At 40.4% G+C, this 24,705-nt stretch overlaps 1 protein-coding gene across 1 annotated transcript in view; it reads left to right on the top strand.

The window, feature by feature from the left end:
* The window catches only part of BPIFB4 (BPI fold containing family B member 4), a 22,300-nt gene extending 3,730 nt beyond the window's left edge, over positions 1-18,570 (top strand). The window contains exons 3-16 of the mRNA XM_027868229.1: positions 161-665; positions 2,733-2,837; positions 3,026-3,169; positions 4,725-4,788; positions 5,415-5,475; positions 7,544-7,635; positions 9,677-9,880; positions 11,771-11,824; positions 12,946-13,116; positions 14,568-14,635; positions 14,806-14,848; positions 15,111-15,174; positions 17,225-17,301; positions 18,547-18,570. Coding sequence (XP_027724030.1) covers positions 161-665; positions 2,733-2,837; positions 3,026-3,169; positions 4,725-4,788; positions 5,415-5,475; positions 7,544-7,635; positions 9,677-9,880; positions 11,771-11,824; positions 12,946-13,116; positions 14,568-14,635; positions 14,806-14,848; positions 15,111-15,174; positions 17,225-17,301; positions 18,547-18,570 — 1,676 coding nt within the window. The remainder of the gene's footprint in view (positions 1-160; positions 666-2,732; positions 2,838-3,025; positions 3,170-4,724; positions 4,789-5,414; positions 5,476-7,543; positions 7,636-9,676; positions 9,881-11,770; positions 11,825-12,945; positions 13,117-14,567; positions 14,636-14,805; positions 14,849-15,110; positions 15,175-17,224; positions 17,302-18,546) is intronic.
* The last annotated feature ends 6,135 nt before the right edge of the window (positions 18,571-24,705 follow it).

Genomic DNA, 24,705 nt, shown 5'->3' with positions numbered 1-24,705 from the left:
TTGGGTGGTGGCAGTGGTGGTGGGCTCTTGGGTGGTGGCAGTGGTGGTGGGCTCTTAGGTGGTGGTAGTCGTGGTGGGTTATTAGGTAGTGGTGGTGGTGGGCTGTTGGGTGGTGGTCGGCACCGTTATGATGACTACAGACGAGCTGAAATTCCTCGAGGTGCCAGTGGTGTTTCCTACAATGACTTCCATGTTCGGGATCCCAGCCAAAAATATACCAATGGCAAGCAACTTGGAGGGAATTACAAATACGGCGTCATTGACTCCAATGAAAACACTGCTAATCTTGGTAGCAAATACAGATATGGTGAAATATTAGAAACAGACGGGAGCATCAGGGATCTTCGAAAAGTCAACAATGCATATGAAGGTAGTAGAGGCCGTAGTGGTCGTAATTATAGGTCTATTGAAGTTCCAACTGCCAGAAATCAGCATCGTGAACTGCTCCCTGGAGAGATCCCTCCTGGTGTGGCCACTGGGGCATTAGGCCCAGGAGGGCTGCTGGGCACGGGAGGGATGCTGGCTACAGATGGCATCCTGGCTGGACAAGGGGGCTTGCTTGGTGGTGGTGGTCTTCTGGGAGATGGAGGCCTTCTTGGAGGAGGAGGGGTCCTTGGTGTCCTTGGTGAAGGTGGCATCCTCAGCACTGTCCAGGGAATCACAGGGTAAGGAAAACTTTGAATCTCATGTACTGTATGTTCATAATAGAGTCTAATGGGGGCTGAAAAGAGTACTGAATTTGGAATCAGAGAATTTGGGATCAAATCCTAGCCATGTTACTTGTTATCTACAAGCCTTTAGACTCTTCTCTGTGTCTCATTTCTCTTCTCTATAAAGAGAGACGGTTATTGCTGACCCCATTTTTGGTTTTCTTGGCAAAGGTATTAGAGAGGTTTGCCGTTTTCTTCTCTAGTTCATTTTACAGATGAGAACACTGAGGCAAACAGGGTTAAATGACTTGCCCAGGGTCACACAGCTACTAAGTTTCTGAGGCCAGATTTGAACTCACGAAAAGGAGTCTTCCTGACTCCAGCCCCTGTATACTATCCACTGTGTCACCTAGCTGCCCAGTGAGTGTTAGACTATTTGATTTCTAAAGTGTCCTCTAAGTTCTAAAGCCTTGGACTTATGAGATCCTGGGTTCAAGTCCTTTCTCTTCATTTGACCTTGACTAAATCACTTGACTTCTCTAAATCTCAGTTTTCTCATCCGTAAAATTAGAGGGTTGAACTAAGATCAAGAGTTCTTAATCTGAGGCCTGTGAATTTAAAAAAAAACCCTGATAACTTTATTTCAATATCATTGGTTTCCTTTGTAATTCTATGCACTTTGGTTTATGCATTTAAGAGCCACTATTCTGAGAAGGGGCCCATAGCCTTCACCAGATGGTCAAAGGGAGCATCTGACACAAGAAAAGGTCAAGAATCCTTGGACTGGATGCCCTCTGCAGTCCTTACCAGCTTTAAATCTATGACCCTATGATATTATGGTACTGTGACTCCTGTGAATGTGAAGTGTGCGACAAAGGCTCAGGTCTTCCCAAACGTCAGAGAATGCTTAGGAAGGAAATCTGAGAAATACTGCAAAGACATATGACAATCCTGCCTTAAGCCATTCCTCCTTCAGGAGGGAATTTTCAGGAGGATTTCCCCCTTGGGTCTCATTATATTAATGACTTGGAGATAATGAGATGCAAAGATCCCTTATCTTAGAGTTAGGAGACCAGCATTTGAGTCTTGGCCCTGACACTTACTAGCTGTGTGGTTATGGGCAAGTGAATTAATTTCTCCGGTCTTTGGTTTCTTCATCTATAAAATGAGAATAAAACTCCCTACTTTGCAGAATCATTGAGTAAGGAAACCAAGTTAAGTCTTAAAATGATATGGAAAAGGAAATTATTATTGTTATCTTTATTATTATTATTACGCAGTTGATTGTGTTCCTTCTCACAGAGTCATTGGAGGGTGAAGTGGCCTTGAAAGCACAGTACTGTTGATTAAAGGTTTTATTGTAAAATCACAAGTAATTATGATTAACTCATGACCTCTCACTTGCAGTCACAATCTCATCCTTAGTTTATGGTAGTTCTGGAAAGTAAGGGTTATTCAGGGAAAGGTGTTCACAGCCAAGATTACCCAGAGAGGTCTCAACAATAAAGATCATCCACAAATAAGACTGGTGGGCCCAGTGCTTGAATAAGTACCAGCCAGATCATCTTTGTATGTACACTCAGTGACTCGCCCCATTGCCATATATTTCAGGCTTAGGATTCAAGACTAGGAATACTCTATGAACCAGCCCTATCGTGTTTGCTGTAATTTGGGTTGAGATCAGAGATGGGGAGTTCATGATCTTGTTGATAGGTGGCCTAGGGGCTGGAGTGTTGGGCTTGGAATCAGTCAGTCAGTCAATGAGCATTTATTAAGTGCCTGCTATTTGAAGCTTGCTTCAGATATTCACAAGTTGTATGACCCTGGGCAAGTCACTTAACTTTTCTGAGCTTCACTTTTCTCTTCCATGAAGTAAAGGATTAGATTTGATTGTTTCTAAGGTCCCTTCTAGCTCCAAGATCTATGATCCCTTTCATGGTCTGTGAGGACTGAATTCCTTTTTACCTCCTTCCCTCCTTTTGTAAGGTGCCTCACTCTCCATTGTGGGGTACGCTTATCAGTCCAACAAATTGCTTGCTCCCAACGCTTCTCATCCTTTTCTCTGCCCTTCCTGATATGCAGGTTGAGAATTGCAGAACTGACTCTCCCCAGAGTGTCTGTGAGGCTCCTGCCTGGGGTGGGAGTCTACCTGAGCTTGTACACTCGAGTGGCCATCAACGGCAGGAGGTGAGTCTCCTTCCCTCTGGGGCTGGGCACCAGGGCCATCCACATGGATCAGCAGCAAAGCTGCAGTGTACTGGTCTAAGGTCTTGTCATCAGAAGACCTAGGCTGAGTCTTAGCTCATCTAGCTGTGGGATCCTAGGCATGGTCCATGCCCTTGGGCTGATGACTGTCTCTCTCTTGTTCTTTCTAGTCTCATCGGCTTCCTGGACATTGCTGTAGAAGTGAATATCACTGCCAAAGTCCGGCTGACCATGGACCGGACAGGCTATCCCCGGCTGGTTATTGAAAGATGTGACACCCTTTTGGGAGGCATCAAAGTCAAACTCCTTCGGGGGTGAGTGACAGTTGGGTCTGGGCATCTTCCTTCATTATATATTGCCCTTTACATAAAAAAGACCCCGACCATTGGATAGACGAATTGATTTGTTTTCCGTATAGTCAGAAATGGTCTACAATAAGCCATTGCCACTTCTCTCACTGATCCCTATTGTGACAGATGAGTTGCATTTGGGAAATGGATGACAGGAGATCTACTGAGGAAGATTAGTGAGAGGCATTGTGATGTAGAAGCAGCTTGGGGGGGCTGTGGTAAGAGTGAAGGACTTAGAGTGAGGAAGACCTGTGTTCCAACCCTGCCCCTGAGGCTTGCTAGCGGTGTGATTCTGGCTTATTTAAGCTTAAATATTTAGACTGTATCACTACAGGCAACTCCCTAGGACTTAACTGCTGTAACACAGGTGGGTTCCAAGCAGTGCTGGAGGCAGTTCCCCACATTCCCATCACCATTCCTCTGATTTGGGTAGAGTGTAGGAAGAAGAGCCCTAATTTGGAGTCAGGTGACCTGAATTGTCCCCCCAACTTTCCAATTTACTAGCTGCGCAATATTGACCCCATTTTTTTCAACCTCAGTGTTTTTATCTGCAACATGAGGCTAATATTTGCACTGCCTAGTTGTAAGGCAAGTATTTTGCATACTATACAGCACTAGAGAAATGTGAGATATTGTTATTATCACTCTGTGAAGAAAAAGTGTGAGGAAACTCCAGGGAGCACCACTGTCTTTCTATTTTTTTAAATAATTTTTTTTTGAAAGTTTTATTGATATCTTCTATCTCTACATCACACTCTGCAACCTTGTCTGACAGTGTATAAACTATTCCTTCCTAGTAGTCCCCCACCTCTCTGACATGAGGAAGTAAATATGTGGTGTTATCTCTTTTCCAGGACCTTTGCTGGTTTTCCTATTACTCAGAGTTTAATTCCCTTTGAGTGATCTTTTCATTTGCATCGTTATAGTTATTATATTGTACTGTTCCCTTGGTTCTGCTCCTTGCTTTTTTTTTTTCACAGTAGTGTTTTATGGTTTATAAAGCACTTTGTGTGTGGTATTTCATTTGTTTCTTACAATAAGCTAGTGAGGTAGGTGCTACAGGTGCTATTATATCCATTTTATAGATGAGGAACCTGAAGTTCAGAGAGGGTAAGTTACTTGCTTACGGTCGTGTGACTAGTCAGCATTTGGTGTGGAATATGAACTTGGGTCTCTTCTGATGCTAAGATTTCCAAGATCATCACTCTTCTCACTACGATACACTGCGCTACTCTTGACACAACAAGCGAGACACGCTAAACCTCACCATATGCCGACTCATTGATGGCACGCTACTCAATGAATCAGTTGACTAACATTTATTAAGTACCCATTATGTGCCAGGCACTTGTGTAGGGGTTGGGTATTTGACAAAAAATGAGACAATTTCTGCCTTCTAGAAACTTGTATCCCACTAGGCGGGGGTGGGGGGGAAAGACTCTTTTTCCCCAGTATAAACCCCGGGGATATTAACATTGACTAACTTCTGCTCGCTCATTTTCCCTTCTGGTGTTTTCAGCTTGCTCCCCAATCTTGTTGATAACTTAGTGAACCGAGTCCTGGCCAACGTTCTTCCCGACCTGGTAAGTGGGGGAGAAACCCCGAGGGTGCTGCGTTCTTTGTTTTTGGTCTTCGAGCTGTTCAATAATGGAGCTGGCTGTTTTAGGGGATGGTGAGATTCCTCTTCCTGGAAGAACCCAAGCAATAAATGCTCTGAAATTCTCTTAAATCAGATTTTTTTCTTTCTGTGGGAAGGGGAAGGAGAGAATAGCATTCATTTTATTGGAACCACTTTCAAAGGAAGGGGCAATAATCATTTTTTTCCCACTTGCAAGAGGGATGATGGGAACATATAAAGAGGCCCATGGTAAGGGAGGAAACTCTATCAAAGACCCATAAAGGATAATCTTGGAGCCTGTTGGAGATGTACCCTGTTGGCTGTTTCTCAGTGGGAATCAAGGCCTGTCTACTTGAATTCTTACCCTTGAGACTAGACTTTCTTCTGACCAGACCAACCTCCTGAAGGGAGGTCATCCCTTTCCAGAAGGAGTTTGCAAAGTGAATATCCTTAGGTGCTTCACAAAAGTCCCCCCACCTGTTCTGATACTGGAAGATTTAAGAATCTTACAGAGCTTATTAGCCCTCGAGGACCCCCATGGGCTGGGTTTTGTATGCCTCCTTGTGACATTGCTGCTGTATCTCCTTTCAGCTCTGTCCAATTGTGGACGTCGCACTGGGCCTTGTCAATGACCAACTGGGTCTTGTGGATTGTAAGTCCTTTTAATTGTCTCATGTCTTCTCCTGCCTCAAGATTCTGCCCTTCTCAATCCTTCCCAAGCTCTTTCTTTCTAGGCTTCTACATCTGATCTCTGTGGAAGGACAGGACTCCTATGAGATCTGTGAGTTGAAGCTCTATGCTTCCTCCCCAAACCATTCCAGAGGGGAAAACTCAGGGAGACATTGGAGCTGGGTCTGGAATGAGGGAAGAGATAGCTTCATGGTCCTTGATCCTGGTCAGACCACATTTGTAGTATTGTGTCCTGTTGTGGGTAACACATTTTAAGAAAGGCATTGCTAAGTTCAGGAGCATTCAGAGAAGGGTGACCAGCATGGTGAAAGGTTGGAAGACTATACTAAAGAGGACTGACTGAAGGAATTGGAGATGTTTAGACTGGAGAAGATATGTAGAAAAGGGATTAGGGTTTGCTCTGCTTGGCCTCAGAGGGAAGAACTAAGAGCAAAGGGTGGAAGTAGCAGAGAGGAGCAGATTTTGGGTCAATATAAGGGGAAAGAACTTCCTAATAATTAGAGCTTAGCATAGGAGGAATGGGATGTCTTAAGAGGTGATGAGTTCCTCATTACTTGATGTCTTTAAATGAGGTTGAATGGCTTATTAGGATTTTACTGCTCAGGTTTGGGTTGGGCTACATGCTCTCTTAAGTGTTTTCTAATTCTGAGGAGGGTTGAAGTCTTCTGCATTCCAAATGGGCATGAACATCTTGAGGACCAGCCCAAGTCATCAGTATGGGACCTATGACTGAGCTTCTATAAGGTTCTTCCATTTCTAGGAGGAAATTCCTTCCATTTTTGCATTGGGGGAGGGGTGAAGATCCTGGTGGGTTGGCAGTCTAACTTTCCTAGGTTGTCAGGTGGGTGCAGGAAATCAAGGGGTTCCTGAGCAGGAAGGAAGCTCCAAGTACATCTAGGGACTTAAGGGGCCATTGGTTTTATTTTATGATTATCAGAAGGAACTTCTGTTGTGAATCAATCTTCGTATCTTGTCCTTCATACCCAGGTCCCTCAGATGACTCCTCTGAGGACCTTTGCTAGTGTATACTTTTGGGGGGTAGGGTGAAGGATAAGAACAGGAAGGGAGGTATATGGTATAGCAAAAAGAGAACTGGATTTGGAATCGGGGAACTTGGATTTGAATCCTGCCCCTCTCCTGTACTATGTAACCTTAGGCAAGATGCTCAATCTCTCTAGACCTCAGTTTCCCCATCTTTAAAATGAGAGAGTTGAACTTGGTCGCTTCTGGGGTCCCTCTGGGGTCAGATTTAAATATGTAATCCTATGCCCTATTACCTGAGTTCCTCAAACTCTCTGCCCCAAAGCCTGGCCTGTTAGGGATGTCCAGGTTGGCTGGGAGAGGCTATTGGTCTGCTCAGATTGCAGGGAGGAATCTGGTTCCCTCTTGCCTACTTAGTCAAGTTGAAAAATCTCTGCCTGGCTTTCAAAGGCCTCTACAATCTGGTCCTATCTTCCCTTTTCAGTCCTATTTACCTTCCACTACTGTAGACACTACTCTAGGCAGTGGACAATTTGCTGTTCTTCATACTTTGAACTGTTTATTCTCCCATCCCTGTATCTCTGCTTGACCTGTTTCCTGGTCCTGGAATATCCTCCCTCTTCCTCTTTACCAAGTCAAATGTCACCTCCTCCAGGAAGCCTTCACTGACTCTCACCTTTGAACTGGTGAGGATTTTTCCCCTTAGACCACAAGTAACATTTAATTTCTGTCTTGTATTGCTTAATATTATATATCACAATAAACTAGGTTGCTCTCTTATCTCTGCACTAGACTGTATGCTTCACAAGGGCAGGAATGGTATCTTATCTCAAAGTCCTTTACCCACATGACCTCATTTGTATCTCTTCTAATACTTAATCTCTGTACACAGTAGGTTCTTTTAAGATTGTTTATTTATGTTTAATTTCCCCCCCCCCAAATATTTTCTTAATAAATATTTGTTAAATGAATGAATGAATGAATGGATAAACTGAGGTGGGTAAAAATGTATCCACCTTTTTTCTGATCTCTGACCTGTTTCCCTGCAGCTCTGATACCACTTGGTATATTAGGGAGTGTTCAATATACCTTTTCAAGTCTTCCATTGGTGACTGGTGAATTCCTGGAGTTGGACCTAAATGTAAGTCTAGGTGTTTCACTGAGGTTGAGTTGGAAGGTTCCTTTAATATGGAGTTACTGGGGTCGCTTCTTGGGCTCAGGAATCCTCTCCAGGGGAGCTAACAATGAGTTCCTTTAGAATCGACTGTTATAAAGACAGCACCCTTGGGCATCATCTATGGAGATGGATTGTCACTTTCCTAGTGCAGGGGATGGAGATTGCTTCAGAGCTGTACTCCCAGGCAATAATTCACATTTATGTGGCATTTTAAGGTTTTCAAAGCATTTTCTTCAAAACCCTGTGAGCTAGATAGTGCAGATTTTATCATCCTCATTTTACAGATTGGGAAAATGAGTCTCCGAGGGGCTAAATAAGTGATTTGTCCATGATTAAACAGCAAATAAGTGCTCCTATTGGGCATCTAATGGAACTCTATTCTCTTGACCCAAAGTCCAGACCTCTTTCCACTCTTCCAGAGGGATCAGAGCTGAATCAGTTTAACCTGAAATCAGGTGATATCAATAATACCTGGTCCTCTTCCTAATCTGAATTTAGCACCATAGTTCCCTCCTGCTGACTCCATAGAGAGACAAAGGCAAATGGGTCCCTTTCCTAGGATCCCCTTTCTCTTTGGAAATACAGAAATGAGATATCATTTTGGAGTTCAAGATCCAAATAGCAGGCCCATAAGTTTGTAGTGTTTAAAGTTGGGTGAGATTTAAAAGATTTTAAAGTACAACTCCCTCATTTTACAGATGAGAAAATTGAGACCTGGAGAGGGGGAATGACTTGTTCATTGTCCCACAACTAGTAAGTGGCAGAATGGGATTTGAACACAGGTCCTGTGTGACTTTGAGTAAGTCACGTTGCTTTTCTGAACCTCACTTTCCTCATCTGTAAAATGTGGGAATTGGATTAGATGATCTTTAAGATGTCTTCCAGTTCTAAAAGTCTAGGATTCTTGGACTCCAAATCCCATATTTTCTACCACTAACTTACCTGATAGGGAGAGACCTCACAGCACTCTGTGTGCACTGTACATTCTCTTGTTTGTATGTGTTCTGAAAAGATTCCATTTGTGGAACCCACCACCCCTTCTCAACAATAACTTGCCTCAACAGTCCAGAGGCAAGTGGCTAGCAGTAATCACCAGCATTAAGCTGTTCCAGTCAATGATGATTAGAGAATAAGGAGCCTATAAGTCAATGTTATTATTACTCCAAGGTCATCCACTGTGTCCTCGTCCATCTCAGTCATCTTGATTTTTGTCCTGCTGCTGGACTTCAATGACTCTGCAAGATAGAGTGAGGCTGATGACTTTGTGTAGCCTTGCCTCACTTAAATCCAATTCACTTGCAAGTCAAGACGTCTCCCTCATGATGCCATTGTTCTTCAGAAACAAAGGATGAATGACTAATAGTGATAGGATTCTTATAAGCTAATACTAATAGCTAGCATTTATATAACACTTTAATGTTTGCTAAGCACTTTACAAATATGCAATTTGATCCTTACCACAACCCTGGGAGGTAGGTGCTATTATTATCCCTCTTTATAAATGAAAAAAACTGAGGCAATCAGAGGTTAAGTGACTTGCCCAGGTTTGTAGAGCTAGAAAGTGTCTGAGGCTGGGGATTTGAATTCAGATCTTGACCCCCAAGTCCAGAGCTCCATCCACTGTGTAATTTAGCTGCCTCCACTGACTTACCTAGGAGGGGAAAATAAGCTGATGAAGACAGCCCTTTTCAGCTGTGTGACTACCACTACTTCTCTTCCCATCACAACATTCCATTTGTGCCTTCTCCATTCTATTGGGTTTTGCAAGCTCTTTCCCTCGCGTGCCTTTTTGTATGTGTGTGTGGCTTCTGCAGTGGCTATGCTTACTAATTATCAACTTTCCAAGATCTCTTAGGGAAGGGGAATGAATGTCAGTGGTGCATCACTGATATTGAGTAAATGCCTAGTGAATACTTGTTGATTGACCGATGAGATCCATTCTGGAAGTCAAGTAGCTTCTTATAAGTCTCTTCATCATCATAGCTTTCTTCCCTATTCCTGACAGACTCTTGTTGGAGAGGCTGGAGGTGGTCTGGTTGACTATCCATTGGGCCGACCAGCCACCAGGCCAAGGCCCCAGATGCCAGACTTGCCACCCATGGGTGAGTCAACCAATTCCCAGCTTGCAATTTCTGCCAACTTCCTGGGCTCGGTGTTGGCTCTCCTTCAGAAGCAAGGGGCACTGGATATAGACATCACTGATGGTATGGTAAGTAATCCCACTTGGACTCATTATGTCTGGAACCTTTCCTAGCTGAGCTTAGGGCAGCCCAGGCAGGGAGGCAAATATCTACATAGATCACAGAATTTGGAAGGGCATGGTACTGTAGGGATCTTCTCCCAGGAGTTCTTAATGGGGTCCGTAGATGTTTTAAAAATATTATGATAACTGTATTTCAATATAATTGTTTTCCTTTGTAATTCTATGTATTTTATTTAAAGCATTTAAAATAATTATTTTGAGAGGGAGGTATAGGTTTCACCAGAATGCTCAGGAGTTCCAGGACACAGAGAGCTCTGTGTCTAAGGAGCTCTGATCTAGTCCAAGCTCTTTATTTTATGGTTGGGCATAAATGGTGCCTATTTTATGGACATAGGTCCAGAGAGGGGAAATAAATTACCTTGGGTCATACAGTTAGCAAGAATCAAAGCCAGAATTCAATTTCAGGTTTCTTAATTCCAATTCCAATGTTCTTCCCACTGCGTACATCAAACTTAGTTTCTTCTATGCAAAAGTTGGTTTTCTATTACACTGTTACATCATGTGATGTGTGAAAAACTTAGCCAACCTACCATTTGTTTGGACTATTTGGCCCCTATAGCTTGTGTATATTAGGCAAATGTCAATTAGTCAATATTTCTGCTATTTTAATGGAGTATTATTTTTAACTGTTACTAAAGTTCTACTGATACCATTTTGTAGTGAGTGGGTGATCCTATTTTCTTTAAGAGTGTGCTGGGGCAGGTAGGTGACACAGTGGATGAAGAACCAGCCCTGAAGTTAGGAGGACCTGAGTTCAAATTTGATCTCAGACCAAACACTTGACACTAGCTGTGTGACCCTGGGCAAGTCACTTAACCCCAATTGCCTTAAAAAAAAAAAAAGACTGTGGCAATGGATGGAAAGCTCTGTCAAGCTAAGATGGATGGGCCTGAGTATGGGCCTTGAGACTGATTATGCACGTATTATTTGAGAACCAACTTAGTGCATCTCCATAAAGTTGACCACAAGGGGACTATTACTATTATTAGCATTAATACCACAATTTATGATGACTACTAACAGAACATGATCTTCATTGGTAGAGGAAGTCTACACATAGATGAAATTATAGATGTTTTGAACTATTGAAATATATATGTATATATATGTGTTCAACATACACATACATATGCATACAAGCATGTATGTATATATTGTATACACAACATGTGTGCACACTATACAGAGACACATGTGTATGCATACACACACATGTATACACACAAGGTATCTATGCATGCATATTATATGTACATATATTTGTATATACAATGGGAAGAGCACCATTGTTATTTTCTCTGTGCCCTGCTCCTATTATCCATTCTTGTGATAAAGTTGTTCAGTCATTTCAGTGATATCTGACTCTTCATGACCCTGTTTGGGGTTTTCTTGGCAGAGATACTGGAGTGGTTTGCCATTTTCTTCTCTAGTTCATTTTATAGATAAACAATCTGAGGCAAATAGAGTTAAGTGACTTGCCCAGGGTCACAAAGCTAGTAAGTGTCTGAGGCTAGATTTGCATTCAGGTCTTTCTGACTCCAGGACTGGCACTTTATCTGCTGCCTCCAGTCCATATAAAATAGGCACCACCTGGTGAAAATAAACGGAATTGCAAGTACAGTGTGGCAAAAACCTGAACTAACCTTTCTAGGGTTAGCTTTGTAAATCCAGACCTCTTGTATAGTAGTCTATGTGAAAAGTAGTTTGACTTTTTTCGTGGGACTGAATTCTTTTTTTTTTTTTTGCCTTGATAGAAAATATTTGAATCCCTAGGGATTCATTTCTAACTTCTGTTGTAGGGAGGTTCACTGAAATCTTCTTTATTTCTCCTTACAGTTTCCTGAGCTCCCTCCTCTAACCACATCCACTCTGGGGGCACTGATCCCTAAGGTGAGTGAGGTTGGTGTGATCTGGAGGTTGGTCCCTAGGGTTCAGCTTTATCCTGAATCCCTATGGGGCCCTCACCGATTTTAAGAAGGTCAACCTCACAACAGCCCTAGGAAGAAGGCAGTTCAAGTATTACTACTTTCAATTTAAAGAGGAAGAAACTGAGGCTAAAAGAGGTTAATGACTTGTTCAAGATAACATAGCTAGTAAAGGTGGGATTGGATTGGAAGAAAAGATGCCAGGCAATCTGCAGTGTTCTCCTTTGGTTGTGCTGAGGCTTTTCATGAGGTATTAGTTAGCGTTTCTGAGACCAAGTCCTAAGAAAGAGAGGAAAGAGTAAGATAGAGATTGAGTTCCATGGCATGAAAACAGCAGAGACAATAGCTCACAATCATAAAGAGTTTTAAGCTACATAGTCCTTTATATACATGACCTTATTTGGGCCTCATAACAACCTCATGAAGGAGGCAACCTAAGTATTATTACCTCCATTTTAAAGAGGAGGAAACTGGGGCAATAAGAAGTCACCTACCTAAGGTAGCATGGCTAGTGAATGGTGAGGCTAGGACTTCATCACAGGACTTCTGACTCTGACTGTAGATGATCAAAGTGGAATTTGGCTAAATAATTAGGAATCTCTGTTCTCAAAGGAAACATAACAATTAGAGATTCTTTCAAAATCAGCGGGACCCGAGCTAGGAAAGCTGCAGGTTTATTTTACTTTATGTAGTAGGCATGGAATCACCAACCCATAGACTTTTGGAGATGGAAGATACTTCAGAAGTCAGACTTATTTTTACCAGTCTCAGAGTTGTAAAGGTCCTTAGAACAAAAGGCATAGAATGTCAGAGCCAGAAGGGATTTTAGAACGTTAGAATAGCAGAGTTAGAAGGGACCTTGGGACAAAGATCTAGAAGAGATTTGAAAGATCATCTAGACCAACCCCCTCACTCTATAAATTTGTAGAAGGATTCTGTGTCCAAACATCAGGACCCCCATAGAAGGCTGTAGGAAACCCTTGCCAATTACAGGACAGCTGACTGTCCTCCATTTTCCTGCATGATTTCCTGATGAAGGCTTCAGGGTCAAATGGTCTTGTTTTTTCATTGTCTGTGGTTATCCAGGTTTTCCAGCAGTATCCTGAGTCACGACCATTGACCATAAGAATTCAGGTCCCCCATCCTCCTGATGTCTCTTTACAAAAAGATGAAGCTGTGGTGAAGGTCTTTGCCACTGCAGAAATCATGGTGTCCCAGCCAAATGATGTGGAAACTACTATCTGTCTTCTCGATGTGGTAAGTTCTTGGAAAAAGAGTGTTGTTGTGCCTGAGTGAAAAATGTCTTAATGAATAAATGCATGGATAGTATATCTCTAAAGTTTCTCTGGGGATTAGAACCCCATTCTATGTGTACTAAGGATGAGTGATTTCCATCTTTGATGGTGGAGAACAGCCATTTCTAATGTCCTCATTATAGGCTCTCAATCAGTGACCATGATAAAGAGTTATTTTTTTGTCCATCTGAGCTGGACACAGCCTTCTGATCATGGGTAGGGAACATTGTTTCCCCTAATATGGGCGAGTGATTCACAGACAAAATTATTCAAAGGAAATGAAAGATGTTTAGTTTGGAGAAGCAAACACTTAGGGAACACATATGTTCACAGAATCATTGAATCTCAGCATTGGAAGGTATCTTCGGGGTCGTTTAATCTATCCTTCTCTGATAAATGAATCCTCTACTTATTTTCAAATATTTCAAAGTGTTGTCATAGGGAAGAGTGTTTACCTTTCTGCCTGGCCCCAGAGGAGAAAATTAAGAACAGTAGTTGGAAGTTAGGAAGAGGCAGATTTTGATTCAATATAAGGAAGATGTTTCTGATACTCACAGTGGTCCAATAATGGAATAAACTGATTCTAGAAGTAGTGAGCTTTATGTCACTGGAGGTTTTTCAAACAGTGGTTGGATGGCCACTTCTCTGTCATGTTGTGGATGGGATTCCAACTTCAGGTAGAAATGGCTGAGGTCTTTTCCAACTCTGAACTGATGAGACTCATCCTCTATCAATCAGATGTTAATCTCTTTCTCCAGTAGTGGAGATGAGTTTTCCCTGAGTCATCCAAGCTCCTTTCTTTCCTCCTTGTGACTAGTAGGTAGCTGGAGTTGGGAACAAGATGGGGAGGGCAACCTCTTATGAGAAGTGAATGAAAATAACACTGGAATTGATGGAGGTTCCTTTATCTATAGCTAGATGATACCTGTTGTAAGAAGTGACAAACCACTTATGCATCCCCTCCTCAGAGAGACACAAGGAGTGACAGCATTGTCAAGAAATAAGCCATTCATGGAGAGATAGTGTCCATGACCTTGTTCTTATTAGCAATGAGATAATTCATAATTACAATGACAACAATAGCCCTTGACATTTCATAATGCTTTCCCATTTACAAAGGGCTTTATAGACCTAGTCTCAATGAATCCTCACAGCAGTCTTTGTGAGTACACTAGTCCAGGGATTACTATCAACATTGGTGGAGGATAAAATGGAGATCTGGAGAAATGAAATGATTTGTCCAAGGTCACACAGTTAATTAGTAATAGAACCAAGTTTTATCACTAGGGCTCCCAGTTATGCCCTTTTCCTATTATGTCAAGGTACTTCTTAGAAGTTATATTTCTTCTGTTGACATGAGGTTGTGTGCTGCTTCTGTCCCTCACACACCTCTCAAACACTTTCCGTTTTCAGGATACTGATCTCTTGGCCTTATTTTCTGTGGAAGCTGATAAACTTATGATCGATGCCAAGCTGGACAAGTAAGCAACTCATTGAGTTTGTCTGTTTTCTTTGCCCCATAATGGGTGAGGCTCACAGCTGGGATGAGAGGTGCTAGTTCACAGAGTAACTTGTCTGATCATGATCTATACCCAACCCATCACCAGTGATAAACATTCATTACCTTAACTGTATGCTTTCTTTTTCTTAGGACAACACTTACTTTGAAAACTTCAAATGTGGGCAATTTTGATGTAAGTGCCAAATTCTGGGAGGAGGAAAAGGGAAGCTATTGCAACCACATCACAGGACGTCAGAGCTAGAAGGGGTTTTAGAGCATAGAACATAAAGGGTCAGAGCATGGAGAGGTCCTAGAGATCATCTAGTCCTGGCTCCTCATTTAATAGGTAGAGAAACTGAGGCCCAGAAAAAGGAAATGGGGAAGGTCTCTGGGTTACAGCTAAGCAATTGCTCCCATTTTTAAGCTTCTTAAAATCATTTTCTTCTCCCTGATAGGTCGGCTTGATGGAAGTGCTGGTTGGCAAGATTTTTGACCTTGCTTTCATGCCAGCGATGAATGGTAATGACAGCTACCAATTCCTTGTAGAGAGATTGTCGTGTGTTTCATGCACTCTAATTTCACACTTATGAGCACAGTACCTAATTTCAAATCAATTGAGTTCAAATTTGAGGGAGTTATTGAATATGCTATAATGTCATTCCTATAATAGCATAATACGTCATTTTTCTGGCATTGTCAAGGTCCTCTGATCCATGTAATTGGATTCCCCAAATAATTGAAGATCACCCTTTGCCTTTTAAGAGGCGTTTTTTAAACTTTAACAATTTTAGATGCAAATATTCTTAAAACATATGACATACTTCTTCCTTTTTAAGGAGAGTCCACAAAACAAAATGGAAACCTTCAAAGACTCAGGGCATTATTCTGAGTATGCCGCTTAAATGGACTATGATACTCTCTGGACCTGTTGAGTGTGTAGAAACCTAGAGTTGTCTGCTTCTGGGGTGGCTCTGATATTTTTTTTAAATCAAAGGATTTGAAAACATCGAATACAGAACATCAGAGCTAGAACGGAACCTAGACCCCAGAATATTAGAGCTGGGATGGACCTTAGAGCCTCTCTAACTCAACCACTTTATTCTTAAGAAAAGGAAACTGAGTCTCAGAGAGGGGGAAGTGAGTTGGCTAAGGTCACATAGAAAACTGGTAGCAGAGATGGGGCCAAAATCCAAGTGCCCCTCTAGTGCCAATTTCTGTCCCTTTTTACCTTCTATTGAAAGCTGTATATTCCCTTTATACTATACTATCTATATACCTCAGAATGAACTTCAATACTCTCTATCACAGTCACCCTCTCAGACAATGTAATGAGAGGATTTTTTTTTTGGTCTAGGCAATGGGGTTAAGTGACTTGCCCAGGGTCACATGGCTAGTAAGTGTTATGTGTCTGAGGTCGGGTTTGAACTCAGGTCCTCCTGAATCCAGGGCCAGTGCTCTATCCACTGTGCCACCTAGCTGCCCCCAGAGAGGGATTTTTATTGCACCTGCTACAATATGGGCCAGCTCTGCCTGCATTAAGTCATCTGGTCAACAAGTGTTCATTAATTACATACTATGTGCTAGGCATATGTACTAGGTATACAAAGAAAAACAAAGAGTCCCTGCTCCCAAGGAATTTAGATTCTAGTGAAGAAGAATATATATGAATAACTAAGTACCTTCAAGATATGTATGGAGCCCCTACATGTGGGTAAGTTGTGTATGTCCATATGGGTTGTCTAAGTACTCTAAGATTATAAGGACGTATGAGTAAATATCTCTAGATATTTCCCATCCTTCTCAAAGGGAGACTTTGATGCCTCTCTGGACTGGAGTAGGAGAAGGGGCCATGAGGCTGGCCATTCTGTTCTTCTCTGAGAGAGGTACCAGACTAGGATTATATCTCTCTGCCCCCCTAAACATCACTGATCTAGTGACACTTTTTCTAGGTTCCAAAGCAACAAAGTCAGTAGATTCTCTGGTCAATTTCCTTTAAATGGGGAGTGTACACCAAGTTTACACATGCAGGCTTCACTCCTTCTCACCAAATGCTAATTATACAGAAGACACCCCAAATAGTGAAGAGTGAGTAAGCCATTTATCCCAGCAAATAGAAAACAAAAATAGGAGAATTCCTCTGATTCCTCTGATACCAGAAAATACAAATGAGTAAATGAATTTTTTAGATGAGAGTGAGCTGAAATCTCATTTTACTGAGATGGCCCTGATCTCACCCAAGGATAAATTCCCTGATGTTTCTAGGAAGGCAAGCTAGAAATTAGGGACACGTTGAGCCTCCTTTACTGTGTACTGTGAATCAAGTTCAGTACAAAGTTTGTCTCTTGAAGAATAAATCGAATGGGTTTCTCCTCTCCAAATCTCTTGCATCTTGCCCTCAGTGCATGAAGCACTGAGTCATCATTGCTTCACCAATTAGGAAAATTTTATACAAAATGCTTCAGGTTTGAAACCTGGGTTACCTTCATATGGAGTAAATAGAAGGCTTCCACATGAGGTAGCTGCCCTCCCTTGAGCTACACTAATCATACCTGCCTGCTTCTCTTCACAGCTGTGCTAGGCTCTGGAGTTCCGCTCCCCAAAATATTGAACATTGACTTCAGCAATGCCGATATTGATGTCTTGGAGGTGAGGGTATTTGGCATGATGGGTCCACCTTCTCCTGTGCAGTGGCTTTGTTTTCCTGTTGGTTTCCCCTCTATCCTTTTTTCCACTTAGCCCGTTTACCAAGAGATAAGATCCAGGGCCCCAAAGCAATCAGGCCATAGGTGTCCTTTGTGGTTTGATTTCTATCATCATAATAGCTCATTTTCATAACCTTTCCTGGTTGCAAAGTACTATAGTCTACATTTCATCTGATCATCACCATAGCCCTGCTATCTTCATCTTACAGATGAGGAAATTGAAGCAAAGGGAGGACAGGTGATTTATCCAGGGTTACATCCCTAGTGTTGTGGGACTGGCAGGGCAGAGGGAGGATAAGAACCTAGACCTTCTAAGTCCAATATGATTTCTATTATATCTGAGCTGTTTTTCTGGTTCCTCTGGGAATCTGGACAAGCAAGCCTTTCCATATGTTCAGTGATGGAAGATGCAAGCATATTTGTAGCCAAGAGGCTTGGGACACTGGAGCAGGGTCTGGGGATGAACGAGAAGGGGGCTTTAGGGAACATGACTGGGGACAGGGAACTAAATGGAATCAGTGTCGACTTGATGACTTTTGAAACCCACACTAGAAATCTGTTCTGTGGCACTGTTTCTCTGGAACGGAATTCCAATTCAAATCAATTCTTATTTAGCACTTATTTAGCACATATATAGGGAATATAAAGATGGAAAACAACACAGCTCCTGCCGTCAAAGTGTTTAAGGTGGGTACAGCATGCACATGGATAGGCTTAATAAAAATAGAGTGTGATAGGGTTGGAGGGGAGATCCAAATTGTTTTAGGAAAATTTGGAGAGATGGAGAATACTTTCAGATGTGGGGAAGAGAGCTATCAGGGAAAACTCCAAGAAGGCAGAAGCTAATCTGAGCCTTCAATAGGTGGGGAAGAGAAGGGAATATGTTCTGGTCATGGAGCACAGGTCTGCTTGAATCTGAGGAACTTGATATGAGGCTTCTCTACCTCGGACCCCATCCAAAGGGTGTGAGTACTGAATCCTCTGCCTTTGGTTACTCCAGTAGGGTTTCATTTAAAGGTAGTCTTTCCTCCAAGGCTGGCCAATGGCATGTACCCCAAGGATAGTACTACAGGGAACACCTTGTGGAATCTCTCCTTTTGTCATTTTCCCCACCACATTCTCACTGGCTGCAAAGCTCTCTCTTTCAAGGGACAGATGCGACCCGAACTTCTGTGCTTCATTCCTTTAGGACCTCCTCGTGTTGAGTGCATGAGTTCAAGAAGGCCAAGGCATGGAGCTCTAAGCCCCCTCTCTCCATCTACAAGTTGGTACTCCATAGTACCATCATCACAGCCTTGAAGAAGGCAGGACCATATTCTTTTTCACTGTTATCTCATGAAGATGGTGCCTGAGCCCATCCTCTTCCCCAATATACCTGTCAACAAAAGCTGATGACTGAAATAGACTTAGGGGGCCCTGCACCCATGGTTTGCTCCAAAGCAATTGAATTTCCAAGTTTGCTGAATTTCCAAGATCAAGACCAGTTAGAGGGACATGTTCAGGGGCTGTGGAGAGGAAGATGTTTTGAAGGTTGTTTGTTGTTCGTGTTGCTCTTTTAATAAAAGATTCCCCTTTCTCTGCACTTCAGATGGGGATGTTTCCATAATGGCGCCACCAGTGTTCTTTCCACAACCCCATGTTGCCTCATGGTATGATACCAGTTTCCTGGAGAGCTGGGATTCCCAGTTTCTAGTGGTCCTGGGTATTACTTTGGGATAGGGGTGGCCTCAGAGCTAGCCCATATTTGCCTCAAGTTTCCATGCTGGAAACACTGACAATCTAGCATTCCAAGTTGCTTCTATTCCAAAATTTCCTGGGCCTCTTAGGACAAGAGGCTGTGTGATGTAGTCGAAAGAGTGCTGGATTAAGCATTAGAAGACCTGGGGTTCAAATCCCAGCTCTGATACTTACGATGTGATTTCACCTTTCCAGACTCAGTTTCCTCCTTTATAAAAGAAGGCGGTTGCACTAGACAATCTCTTAAATCCTTTCTATATATAAGTCCTCCAATATTACAACTCCAGTGGATATTTGATCTTACTGCTATGATAGGAACCCAAGCTTCTTACTATTTGTATGACCTCTGATCAGTCCCTTCCCCTTTCTGGGCCTCCAATGGGATAGATAAGATGACCTCTAGGGTTATTCCAGTGCTACATTTATGATCCTAGAATTCCTAAGTTCCCTTCCAGCCCTATGCCTTATAAGCCTATGAAATACCCCAAACCCTAGATTCAAAGCCTAGAATGTGGTGCCAGTTATAGCAAAAAAAATATATTAAATTGAGGAGTCAGGAAACTTAGATGTGAGTCCCTGGTTTGACAAATGTCTGCTGAGTGATCTTGGGACAGTCCCTTCCCTCTCTGGGCTTTAGTAAAATGAAGGAATTTGACTAGATGGTCTCTCTGGTCCTTTCTAGTTCTGACTACAATCTTGTTTTTTCCCTGTGAAAAGCTAACTGATCTCTAGGACTCCAATAGTATCCAATATTACCTAGTTGTGTACCCTGGTTCCATTGCCAGTCTGCCTGCAGCTCACTGGTATTCATCACTAGTGTCTTCACATACCACACACACACACACACACACACACACACACCACCACCACCACCACCACCACCACAGGGATTAGGTTAATACAAAAGCCACAGTGTGAGGTTGAGCAAGGCACATGGGTGGCCCAAGGCCAGTTGGTGCAGCTGAAATCTGAGAGGCGCATTGTTCTCTGCTGTGGCTTGGCACTCCAAGGCATCGTGCCTCATTAACCATTTCTGCCAATGATTTTTTTCCTCTGGGGTTGGGGAAGAGGGTCACCTGGTGTGTCCATGGGGCCCGTCTCTACAATTGGCAGTTGGGTGTTTTTCCTATGGCCTTTACAGTTAACCTGTACTTTGGATCCTTATCAGAATGTGGGGGCTACCTCTTGAATCACCAGTAATAATAATATAAAACATACAAAGATTGACAAAAATAATAATATAAAACATACAAAAACATATTAGGACATAAAAATGTTAGAGTTAAAAGCAAAATACCAGAAGTGTTAAAAGTATCCATTTCAGATTATAATGCAACAAAAGTGCATAAAAACATATATTTTGCATAATGCCAAAAAAAGCATGATGCAATAAAAAAGAGACCACAGAATCATAGATTAAACACTACCTGGAGATTTAACAACCTAATCTTAATGAATGGGTTAAAGAACAAATCATAGAAATAATCAATAATTTCATTAAAGAGAATGGCAATGATAAGACAACATATCAAAACCTATGGGATATAGCAAAAGCAATAATCAGAGGAAAATTTATAGCTCTAAATGCTTACATCAATAAAACAGGGACAGAACAGAGTAATGAATTGGGTATGCAATTTAAAAAACTAGAAAAAGAACAAACTAAAAATCCCCAATTAAACACTAAGTTGTAAATCCTAAACATTAAAGGTGAAATTAATAACATTGTGTATAAAAAACATTAAATCAATAAATAAAACTGAGTTGGTTTTTTAAAAAAAATACATAAATCATTGGTTAATTTGATTTAGAAAAAGAGAAGAAAACCAAATCACTAGTAATGAAAAGGGTGAATATACCACTAACAAAGTTGAAATTAAAGCAATTATGAGGAGTTATTTTGCTCAATTGTATGTCAACAAATTTAACAATTTAAGTGAAATGGAAGAATATTTACAAAAATATAAACTGCTTAGATTAGTAGAAGAGGAAATAAAATATCTAAACAAGCCTGTTTTAGAAAAAGAAATTGAACAGGCCATAAATGAGCTTCCTAAGAAAAAATCATCAGGACCAGATAGATTTACAAATGAATTTTATCAAATATTTTAAAATCAACTAATTCCAATATCAAATAAATTATTTGAAATAATAGGCAAAGAAGGGATCCTACCAAACTCCTTTTATGAAACAAATATGATACTGATACCTAAATTAGGAGGAGTAAAAAGAGAGAAAGAAAATTATAGATCAGTTTCATTAATGAATATGGATGCAAAAATCCTAAATAAAATACTAAGTAAAAGATTATAACAATATATTACAAAGCTTATACATTATGACCAAGTGGAATTTATACCAGGAATGCGGGAATGTTTTAACATAAGGAAAACTATTAACATAATTGATTATATCAATAATAAAAGAAAAAAATCATGTTACTATATCAGTAGATGCAGAAAAAGCTTTTGATAAAGCACAACACTAATTTCTATTAAATACACTTAAAAATATAGGTACAAATGGATTTTTACTTAAATTGATAAAAAGTAGCTACCTGAAACCATCAGCAAACATTATTTGTAATGGGGATAAGCTAGAAGCCTTCTCAGTAAGATCAGGTGTGAAACAAGGATGTCCACTGTCACCAATATTATTCAGTATTCCATTGGAAATCCTAGCTATAGCAAAAAAAGAAGAAAAAGAAATATAAGGAATCAGAACAGAGAATGAGGTAATAAAACTCTCCCTTTTTGCGGACAGTATGATGATATACTTGGAAAATCCCAAAGACTCAACTAAAAAGTTAGCCAAAACAATTAATAATTTTAGCAACATAGCAGAATATAGAGTAAATCCACATAAATCATCAGCATTCCTATACATCACAAACAAAACCCTGCAAGAAGTGATAGTAAGAGATACTCCATTTAAAATATCTCCAGACAGTATAGAATACTTGGGAGTACAACTGCTAAAACAAACCCAGAAACTATATGAACAAAATTATTAAAAAAATCCTCTTTATACACATAAAATCAGGTTTAAATAATTGGAGAAATGTTAATTGTTGATAAGTAGACAGGGCCAATATATTGAAAATGGCAATTTTACCTAAACTAATTTAAATATCCAATGCCATCCCAATTAAATTACCAAAAAATAATTTTACTGAATAAGAAAAAACAATAACAAAATTCATTTGGAAGAATAAAACATGAAGAATATCAAAGAAACTAATTAAAAATGTAAAGGAAGGAGGTTTAGCAATACCAGATCTTATTATAATGCTATGATTATCAAATTATCTGATATTGGCTAAGAAATAGAGAGGTGGAACAGAGTAGACATACAATTTGCAGTAGCAAATGAATATAGTAATCTTGTATTTGACAAGTGTAAACACTTAGGTTTTGGGGATAAGAATTTATTATTTGATAAAAATTGTTGGGAAAACTAGAAAGCAGTCTGGCAGAAATTGGGCATAGACCAGTATCTTACACCATCTACCAAGATAAGTTTAAAATATATACATGACCTAGATATAAAGAAAGCTATTAAAAGAAAATCTGAAGAACGTGGAACATACTACTTATCAGACTTACGAACAGGTGAACAATTTATGAATAAACAAGAGATAGAGAACAGTGTGAAGTGTAAAATGGATAACTTTGATTACATTAAATTAAAAAGTTTTTGTACAAATGAAATAAATGTAGCCAAGATCAGAAGGAAAGCAGAAAAAAGGGGAAAAATTTATAAACAGATTCTCAGATAAAATTCTCATCTCAGATATATAAAGAATTTTGTCAAATCTATATTCTTATACAAGTCATTACAAGAAATTCTCCCACTGATAAATGGTCAAAGGATATGAACAGGCATTTTCCAATGAAGAAATCAAAACAATTTATAGTCATATAAAATTCTCTAATCATTATTGATTAGAGAAATTAAAATTAAATTGAATGACTTTGAGATATTTTATACATATTGGATTTGCTAAAATGATTGAAGGGAAAAGTGACAAATGTTGGAGACTATTGGTGGTGGAACTATGAACAGATCCAACCATTTTGGAGAGCAATCTGGACTTATGGCCAAAGAGTTATTAAACTGCCTATTCCTTTGACCCAGCTATACCACTACTAGGTCTGTTTCCCAAGATGATTATGGAAAAAGGAAAAGAACTCATATGTTCTAAAATATTTACAGCAGATCTCTTTGTGCTGGCAAAGAAGTAGAAATTGCAAGGACGCCCATCAATTGGGAAAATGGATTGAACAAATGGTGGTATATGATTGTGATGGAAACACTACTGTGCTGTAAGAAATAGAGAACTTGATTATCTTAGAAAAACATGCATAGACTTGCACAAAATAATGAAAAATAAAATGAACAGAACCAAGTGATCATTGTATACAGTAACAACAATACTGTTTTAAGAATGACTGATCAAATAAGTTATTTTGGCTATTATAAATACCCAAATTAACTATAAAGGATATGAAGAAAGATGCATCTGGAGAAATAACTGGTAAATAGAAGTATGTATTGAGTGGTTTTCCATACATATATATTTATGTCTAGTGGTAGACATCTCTAGGATAGGAAGTGGGAGGGAAGAAATAAAGAAAAAAAGTTCCATGATAACTTTATTATATCTTTAAAAGGAATACCAAGTTGTGCATAACAGTGCAGTTTCATGTGTAATCATCCTTTTTTCCTATTCTATACGTTATGGAAATGTTTGTTTTATTTCTTAAGTTCAGAATAAAATAAAAAAATTAAAAAAGAAAAATAAATAAAGTAAGATTTATATACTGCTTTAAGGTTTACCAAACACCTTTCCTTTCCACAACTCTTTGAGGCAGAGAATCATTATCCTCATTTTATAGATGAGGAAGCTGGGGGCCACAAGGTAAAATGACTTGTCTCAAAGCCAGGATTTGAATATAGTTCTCCTGATTCTGAGTTCAAAATACTTTCCACTATGCTAAGTGGTGAATTGTGTAGCTCTGCTAGGTGGCACAGAGTATAGAGTGCTGTGTCTGAAGTCATGAAGACTTATCTTCATGAGTTCAAATCTGGTCTCAGATACTTACTAGCTGTGTGACTCTGGGCAAGTCACTTAACCCTGTTTGCCTCAGTGTCTCATCTGTAAAATGAGCTGGAGAAGGAAATGGCAAACCACTCCAGTATCTTTGCCAATAAAACTCCAAATGGGATCATGAATACTGAGACACGACTGAAAACAGTTGAACAAAACCCTTCCTTTGCATAAAAGTTTTGAAGATTTGTTTTCTTTTCTTCATCATTGATGTGCTGCTTCAAACAGGAACAGAAAACACAGGAAGCAGACAATTGTTTTCACCCCATCAGATACGCAAAGGGATTTGAAAATATCTGGATGATTAATTATTTTTTTGCCTTCTTTCTGGATGATTCAATGTCATAGTCACCGTCTTGATAGTCAGTCATCCCAACAGGCATGGCCAAAGCATTCACTGGGGCTGCACGTGGTTCTTTAGAACTCTCAGAATCACTGAATGTCAGGAGGGGAATGGACCTTACAAACCACCTGACCCCACCCCCTCATTTCAGAGATTGG

This window comes from Vombatus ursinus, unplaced genomic scaffold (assembly GCF_900497805.2).
Source record: "Vombatus ursinus unplaced genomic scaffold, bare-nosed wombat genome assembly UNPS02014786.1, whole genome shotgun sequence".
Taxonomy (NCBI): Eukaryota; Metazoa; Chordata; class Mammalia; order Diprotodontia; family Vombatidae; genus Vombatus; species Vombatus ursinus.
The sequence above is the reverse complement of the archived record's forward strand: the minus strand, read 5'-3'. Positions and strand labels throughout refer to the sequence as shown.